This window comes from Myotis davidii, unplaced genomic scaffold (assembly GCF_000327345.1).
Source record: "Myotis davidii unplaced genomic scaffold, ASM32734v1 scaffold67, whole genome shotgun sequence".
Classification (NCBI taxonomy): domain Eukaryota; kingdom Metazoa; phylum Chordata; class Mammalia; order Chiroptera; family Vespertilionidae; genus Myotis; species Myotis davidii.
The window spans coordinates 95808-104480 of NW_006298521.1; the positions used below are offsets into that span (position 1 = coordinate 95808).

General features: G+C 63.7%; 1 protein-coding gene across 1 annotated transcript in view; it reads right to left on the minus strand.

The window, feature by feature from the left end:
* Positions 1-8673, minus strand: part of TBC1D22A (TBC1 domain family member 22A) — a 185264-nt gene that overhangs the window by 80368 nt on the left and 96223 nt on the right. The window contains exons 6-9 of the mRNA XM_015570730.1: positions 8385-8455; positions 5926-6054; positions 4364-4426; positions 1975-2089 (exon numbers count right to left, since the gene is read on the minus strand). Of these exons, the coding sequence (XP_015426216.1) occupies positions 1975-2089; positions 4364-4426; positions 5926-6054; positions 8385-8455 (378 nt within the window). The remainder of the gene's footprint in view (positions 1-1974; positions 2090-4363; positions 4427-5925; positions 6055-8384; positions 8456-8673) is intronic.

Sequence of the window (8673 nt, forward strand, 5' to 3'; positions counted from 1 at the left end):
CCCGGCCTCTGCCCCAGGAGGCGATCGCAGACCCGCTGGGGGCAGGAGCCCATGAGGACGGGTCAGGAAGATATGAGAACAGCGCTCTCAGCGACAATGCCCTGTGCCCTCCACACCGAAGGTGGCACGAGACGCCGGGAACACGTCAGCGCCCACAGCGGCAGCTCCTGCTCACTCCGCACGCCCGGCACAGGCTCATGCTCCTCGTGCTCTCACTCACTCAGGCCGAGCAGCAGCCGAGGAGGCGGGCTCTGCCTCCGGTCCCCGCCCCGCGGGCCGCACAGCTGGGCAGAGGGGCCGGACCTGGCAGCTGCGGAGCCGCATCCCAGCGCAGGGCCTCAGCAGTGGCAGCGGCCTGACCACCGAGGCCCGGACTCCCCCGCAGAGAGAGCCTCGCCTGGAGGCGGGCAGCCACGTCAGGCCCTGGAGCCAAACTCAACCCAGCCTGGCGCCATGACACTGGGGTCAGGACGGACCCTCCCGCACTCCCGGGCAACCATCCCCACGGCGGCCTCATCGCCAGCCCGTCCCGGAGGCAGGTGCTCGCACGCTCTCCCTCTCCAGCTGTTCTCTGCACCACGTGCTGCATCATCAGCACCACGTCCACGTCCCTCCGCCCCGTCCCGCGGCTGAGCCGGCAAACGCGCTCAGGGCCGCCGGGGCCTCGCGCACGATAGGGGCCAAGCAGTTAGGACGAACTTATTTACCACGTTAATTAAATGGTCTAGTTAACATGGAACATCAATTCTCCAATCACATCTCGGCTGATCTTTCTCAATTAGCAGCCTTGACGTCTGTTGACGGGCCTCCTCAGCAGGGCGCATTAAGAGCGGCCGTGAGCGGCGGAATGGAGGGCAGGCCCGGCCTCCTGCGGCCTCTCCCGACGCGGGAGACAGGGAGGGAGCCCGCCGCTCATTAGCTGCTGAGCAATGAGAAGCCCTCCTCCAACATCAGCAGGGGAATGAGGTGCGAGGGACTCAATAAAGTGCCCTAACCGAGCCCCGTCCTCCTCGGACAGCCGTCCTCCAGGAAGCCGGGTCTCCGCTGCAGGGACAGGACCCACTGGACACGGAATCGGCAGAGACAGGCACGGACACGCAAATCCCAGGACGGAGGGCCACACGGAGACTGTTACAGACGCGGCCACAGAAAGGCTGCAGCCAGGGAGCAGGGCCGGCCTGCTGTCCCCTCTGCCCGCGGCGGGGTGAGAGCACAGCCCTCACGCGGGGCATCGGCGCTTTTTCTGAGGACACAGAGGGAGGGAGACGCACGAGGGTTCAACAGCAGCCACACGGCGCACCTGAACCTCCATCAGACCGGTCATCGTGCACATAATTAACACAGCTTCCCGAAATGACACGCTGGTGCGTCAGGCAGAGAGGTGGTGAAATGTGCAGAAATGCCATCAGAGACGACCCGTCTTTACCTTGTACGCAAAGCATCCCCCTAACATGCCCCACCTCCCACAGCACAGTCACACCACTAATACTCCACCTCCCACAGCACAGTCACACCACTAATACCCCACCTCCCACAGGACGCAGTCACACCACTAATACCCCACCACCCACAGCACACAGTCACACCACTACTACCCCACCTCCCACAGCACACAGTCATACCACTAATACCCCACCTCCCACAGCACACACTCACACTACTACCCCACCTCCCACAGCACGCAGGCGCACACAGAGCTGGTGCTGACGGAGAGCGAGACCCTTCGGCGTGGACTACACTCCAGCTCACACGTCACCAGAAACAAGGCACCGACAGTGGCAGCTGCACCCTGGCCTCAGTGGCGAAGCACTTGGACCAGGGCTGTTACGGCGAGAAGACCACGCTTCCTCTTGCTAGCTCACCTTCCTGACACTACAGTTGGTAGCAATTCTCAACGTGGTACGATCACCCACAGAAAGGCCCAGAAGTTCATGGTTACCGACAGCGAGGAAGCGCGTCAGGACATGCTCTTACCCGTGTGCTCGCAGATGAAGACCACGAAGAAAGGGGTGACCAGGTCGTTGATGCCCTGGACGTAGCCACTGGCAGGGTGGCGAATAGCCCATATGAACAGGATCCTCTCGAAGATCTGGAAGAGAATGGAGCACGTGGTGAAGCAAACAGTGAGCCATCAGAGGCATTAGGACGCACTCTTTCACTTAAATACCAACTGCCCGCTTCCCGCTGTCACTGCTGCTAAAGTATCAACAAACGCCAACTGTGTCCACCTCTTCCTACAACTCCAACCACCTCCTTTCATTGACTCACAGGCAACATGAAGTGCTCCCCCAGCCCGGCGTCCACCACACGCGCAGCTGGCACCGAGGATGCTGTGCTCAACTCCTCTAGGCCCCCGGGTGCCATCCGCACACGGCTGCCCGGCCTGGGCCGGAGGGCAGCAGTACCCGGCCTAGCAGCGACCCAGCCTTGACAGGGCACATGGCCCATGGCAATCAGAGCCACGGATGCCTGGTCTGTACCAGACAGAGCGACCACAGGGGGGCAGTCGAGCCAGAGGGATAGGAGCAGTGCCAGAGCTGCCCTGTAAGAGACACTCTAAAGGGAGGGCACGCCCTCTCCACACGCCCACCCCACCCGCCCTCTCCACCGCCCTGGCAGTGCTGCTGGTGGAACGCAGATGCTGCAGGCCCCAGAGCAGCCAACGTGGACACGCGGGGAAGCCAAGCACAGAGGAGCGATGCTAACGGAGTCTGTGAAGCCCCTCGTGGGCCTGCCGCAGGCGCCCGTGTCCAGGCCCAGCCTCCGCTTGCAGAGACCACACCTGGGTTCTGCCTATCGACTAACACAAGACCTAGGTTCCCAGGACATCCAGCCCCTCCTCACGACATCACCCCCCCCAGAGCCGTGCCCGAGGCCCCGTCCCCGCTCAGGGAGCTACAGAGCCCCGCCTCCCTGGGGTTGGACAGCCCCGCAGGGGCCTGGACAGGCCTGCAGCTCCGGGAGCAGCCACAGGAGCCCCACAGACATGAGGGGGCTGGACCACCGCCAGGGCACGGCGCCTCGAGCCAATGGGATCGAGGTCTCCGACGTCCCAGACAAGCAGAACGACAGACAGGTGACAGGCTCTCCAACCCGACCCGAAAGCCGGCCTCCCAGGTGCGCCAAGCAGTAGGAAACCATAAAATGAACCCAAGTACCGAGGCAGACTCCACTTCCCGCTAAACAGCCAGCAAAAGAGAGGCCATCGCTTGTGGTGCAGATACAACACGCACAGCCACTGAGGAGACAAGCACAGCGCGCTCCCAGCACGGCTCTGCCGCAGACACGGCCGTTCGCTGTGCTCTGCGACCGCACGGCCTTGTGCCTTAACAAGGCTGGTCGCGAGGCTGGACGCGAGCCCGGCCGGGGCTCAGTGCGTGAACGGTGACCTACGAACCAGGAGGCCAGGGCACAGGCCTGGGGTGCAGGCTTCATCCCCAGTCCAGGGTGCGCAGGAGGCAGCTGAGTGATGATGAGTCTCTCTCCTCACTGATGCCTCTCTCTCCCCCTCTCCTTTCCTCTCTGAAATCAATAGACACATATTTTAAAAATTACAGGAATAACAACTCTGGGTTCTTGAACACGTTATTGTTCCAGATGCCTCGGTCTGAAGTGCAGCTACGGGAACAGGCAACACTGAGCAAGTACCTCAGACAAGGAAAGCCGCCTTTTAGAGAGACACCATTTATAACAGCAACAGAACATGGCAGCTAGGAATAAGCCTAATAACACATACAGACCTGTTATGAGGAAAATTTTAAAACCTCACTGCAAGGCATTAAAGCGGCCTCCCAACGGGGCATTAGCATGTTCACACCCGCCAAGGCAGCAGCCTCCCTGCGCGTCGGCGCCCGGGAGGAGTCTGGCCTGTGGCCTCATACGTGCACACGAAGGTCCCACACAATACGTGGGAAACGCCCACTGTCCAGCCACAGGTCAAGGCCACAGAAAGTGTGGGCCAGCGACGAGGGCGACTACAAAGCGAGGCAGACGAGCCAACGCAGAGACTAGACCAGCCCACATCACTGCCTGGCAGTGTCGCTGTCACATGACATGCACGCGCCTCCTGAGGAATCACCAGAAGAAGTGGGTGGGGCTCCACGTGAGGCTGAGAGCAGAGGCAGCGCAGCACGGGCGTCATGCTGGAGCAGGGCTCGGTCCCACCCGGGCGGGTCGGTGATGGGGTGCCCGCCGCGGCATGTGCCACACCACGAGGCTCCGTTCAGAGCAGTGAGCAACCCCTTCAGTGACGCTGTGCGCACGGCCTGGGGTACGGCGCCTGCCCTGCCCACGCGGGAGAGTGGGCACCTGCTCTGCCCAGCGAAGGGGGCCCCTGAGCAAAGGGGGCCCGGGCCGCGCTTACCTCCGTCACTGCGGGCTGTAGCGTCAGCGCCTCCGGACTCATCCGCGGGATGTCGATGTGGATCTGGAGATGGAGGAGAAGAGACAGGATGGCAGCCAGCCCGGGTGTAGCCAGAAGCGGACGCTGGCGCGCTGCCCCCCGCTGCCTGCTCGGAGACGCTGGCCTCACGGAGCGCGGCTCAGATGGGCTCCCGAGTCCTGGCATGACGGGCGGCTGACCTGCCCGCCCAAGCAGTGGCTGCCACGTGCGAGGACAGCGAGGCCTCGGCCACTGGACACACGGTCCACAGCCATCAGCGAGCGTCGGCTCCGGACAGGGATGCGCATGTGCGTGCGTCAGCCGCAGCTCAGCCGCAACAGTACTTCTCGGACCCAGGCCACAGGAGAGTCACGAGAAAGTTCACTCGCAGAGGGACACGCACGGCTCAGGAAGGAACCAAAACAGCATCAGGGCGTGAGCTGGAGGCACGCGGGCTCCAGCACCCAACACCCACGAACATCCCCCACGGGCCCAGCTGTCACCACCCACCACCAGGGACACAGCCCAGCCGGCCAAGGGGACACCTGAACGGTGAACTCGGGTCCACGCTCCGTCCTTACGGTGACCTGGGACCGCCTCCCACCGGCCAGCCTGGGCCTGGGCACACCAGGCGGAGCTGTTACCCTCATGGCAACTGAATACCGCTCTCACCGCGGTCCCAGCCACCTCCCCCGGACTCCCAACAGGAGGAGCTGGTGCACCTCCCAGAGAGGTGCCAGCGTCACCGCCGACGTCTTCTTCTTAAATAAAAATACATCAAAACATGTTCAAAACACTATCGACGCCAACTATTCTGAGACTAGCGGGGGGCGGGGGGATAAAGCAGGCGGGCTGTCCGCCCCCTGAGAAGCGCCTTCTGTCTCAAACCGGCTTCCTGAGTGGCGGGTACAGTGCCAGGCCTGGGAGCCGCTGTGTGCCCGAGTATCAGGACAGGCTCCGGGAGCAGCTGGGCAGGGCAGAGGGTGCCTGGAGGGCAGTGGAGGCGTTCCTGCCCTGAGTCCTCCTCCTCCTCCTCCCCCTCCTCCTCCCCGAGGGAGCGGATCTTCCCCGGAGCCTCCCGGAGCCTGCCGTGGGGAAGACACGTCCACGAGTCCACGTAACTGACAGGAGCTCGGGTGCCAGCAGAGGCGAGCCGGTCCTGGCTCTGCAACACACCCAGACCACGCTGATGGCAGTGACGGCGGGTGTGGCCAGCCCACGGGGGAACTGGCAAGGCTCCTTCCTTCACCTGGAGGCGGGGCTCCACGAGGAAGGGCTGGACAGGGAGACGCCCGGCCGTGCGCCGTGGAGCTGGGCTGTGGCACAGCCACTGGAACTCTGGCATCTCGGAGCCAGTGAGCACTCAGGGTCTCCGAGCCGGGCCAGCAGCGCCCCCTGCCCTACCAGGAACCACAGAGCGGTCATCTGTTCCCACGCGCACCGTTTCCTAGGACACAGCGTGGCGGCCAGTGGGACACGGAGGGAAACACTGCCACCTGCAGCCCCGCCAGGCGGAGCCCGCGAGGGACAGAGGACAGGCCCACCTGCCTGTAGGTGTCCTGGTGGCCCTCGTCGTTCCGCGAGTCGTAGTAGTGCTCCACGAAGGCGAAGTACTCCTCCCGCTTCCGCTGCAGCGTGGCGGCTCTGCGCTCCGCGTTGGCAGGAAGGTAGCCCTGCGGAGGCAGACGAAGGTGAGTGATTCCACACCGACCACGCGTCTCCCTGGGAAGGCGCGAGTCCCGAGGGCCTCCCACCAGGGCTGTGGGGCCCCCGGGGAGGCCCGGTGGGGACCAGCCGCACGCTGCCCACAGGCAGGAACGCCCAGGGCTCTGCGTGAGCAGGGCAAGCATGCGGGGATCCTCCCTGTCCCCCAAATTTTAACTCCATTATTGAAACAGACGTTCCCAAAGGCACGTATGCCACACTGGCAATCAGAGCCCCCCATCCTCCTGCCGCTCCCGTTCCTGAAGGAAAACACACAGGCACGTTGAGGCCTTTAGATAATTAAGCAAAACCAGGAATTATGCAGATGAGGTACATGTAAGCATGGGCTGAATCTAAACGACAGAATGACAGGGAACGTAACTGCTGCATTAGCAGGCTGTGAAAACACCAATCACCAATGTCAACCCACACACGCAGGGACGCGGGTGCAAGCGGTCCCGGAGACACGACCAGCACCCCCTGCGGCCACGTGCGAACCCCCAAGGGCAGGGACGCAGGACCCATGTCACCGCCTCTAACCATTCTACCACCAGCACAGGCGGGACCGTTTCACCAGCTGTGCCCAAGGCCTCTGAAGCGTCATTTAAATAGGGCCCAGCCTGTGTGTCCCACAGCGTGCTGGGCACAGCCGCCGCCCGCGCCAGTGTGAGCCTCAGCGGGGCGCGCGGGGGCTCCGGGCTGAGTGCAGCCCGCTCCCAGCAGCAGGAGCGCCTCTCGTGTCCCTCACTAAGGCCCAGGGCCACCGCCCCTGAGGACAGCACGCCCACAGCCACGGACCACGTCTCTGGCGGGTCGTGGACACACAGGAAGCAGTCCTGTTCACGGGCCTTGACACAGGTCCGCGTTCGAGGACACTGGCTGTTCGTCCTACTGACCTGCATAAACGGTAACGTCTCCATCCTGGTTCAGGGCTGAGCCCTGGGTCCTGGAGGCAGAGTAAACAGGACAGAGCACCCCCCGGCCCTCTACTGGGCCCCCGGGACCACCTGTGCCCAGGCAGTCCCGCCACCCCCACTCCCAGCAGGCACCTCTCTCCCTGTCCCAGGAGCCCAGTGTCCTGGAGCAGCAGTGCAACCCTGGGCACACCTGGGACCCTGCGGGCGCCTCGGTGTCAGTACCTCCCAAGCTCCCAGGCAGCACGACCAGGCGCCCAGCACGGAGAGCCAGGTCCAGGGGGGTGGCCGGGGCTGCCACATCTCTGCTGCGCCCTGTCCCCGCCCACCCGGGGGCACCTGTGGCCTCTCCGCTCGGCTCCTCTGGCCCGAGGCCCAGGCCAATCCCTGAGCAGCATGTAGAGGATCTAACCATGACCGCAGTTGGGCACCGAAGGAGAAGAACAGGACGCGGTCACGCGCGACACCTGCCCAGGGACGCAGAACACCCTCAACGCAAACTGCCGTGAAGGGGCCTAACAGCGTTTTCACCCCAACTTCCCACAATTCCCTCCGAGGAGCTCGAAACCCACCTTACAGGGAAAGGTAGGAAGACTGGAGAGAAACACTTAAAACAAACAAAACACCAGCAACTGCAGCAGGTCTAACTGAATAGCAAGAGAGCATTTAATCAATACGCAGTCACTGTTCAGGCTGCACCGCTTTAGGATTACGAGGCGCTAAGCTGCAGATTGATTGAGACTCATTAGCGAGAAAGCGTCCTTTAAATTGTCAAAGTCGGCCCATTCAGAGCAAACAGAGTCCCCGCCACTTGGCTCCAGAACAATGAAGGAGGAGCTGCCCCAGCGGTGGGCGCAGGGCCATGACCACCCCTCGCCCACGTGGCTCCCGGACCAGAGCTCTGGGCGGTGAGGAGCGAGGGCTCCACCCTCATCGCAGAGGCCACGTTCCCATCAGCCTGTCCCCGGCGCCATGGCTGAGAGCAACAGAAAGCACGTCCAACACGGCCCTGGCCCCCTGCCGCCTCCTCTCCACGCGGGCCTTTCACCAGGTCTGCATGCCTCAGGGAGCTTCTTCACAAGGAGGTCAGGGCGAGAACACACAGCCGCCCTCGCTGGGGCTTCCCATTTCCCGGCAGCCCTGTCACACCGGCTCCTCCTGAGGCCAAGGGGGGTCTGTCCTCAGCCCAAGGCCTGCATCGCCAAAGACCAGGCGTCCGGTGACCAGCCACACTTCCGGCCAGATGAGGGGGACGGACGCGGGGCTGCCCTCCCGGGGGACGGACAAGGGGCTGCCCTCACAGGGGACGGACGCCCTCATGGGAGGGACACGGGGCTGCCCTCCCAGGGAAGGTGGCGACGGGCAGGCCCGGGATGAGCACTCACTGAGAGGAGCTTCCACGTGATGGGGCGCACCGGCTTCGGGATCCCGGACCAGCTGAGCCTCCGCAGCTCCTCTGTGGGCAGAAGAGACGAGGGAATCGGGGTTAGTGAGTCAGCGCCCACGCGCCGCCCCGCCCCCACGTGCAGCCAGATGCACCTCCACGATGGGCACCCGAGCAGTCAGCACCACCGGGCGCACGGCCGCTCAGAGGACACGCGTGTCAGTGCTCCCGTGTCCCCGCTCCCCCTGGGACAGGCGAGGACCAGAGGTGCCAGTGCCCCCCCTCCCTCC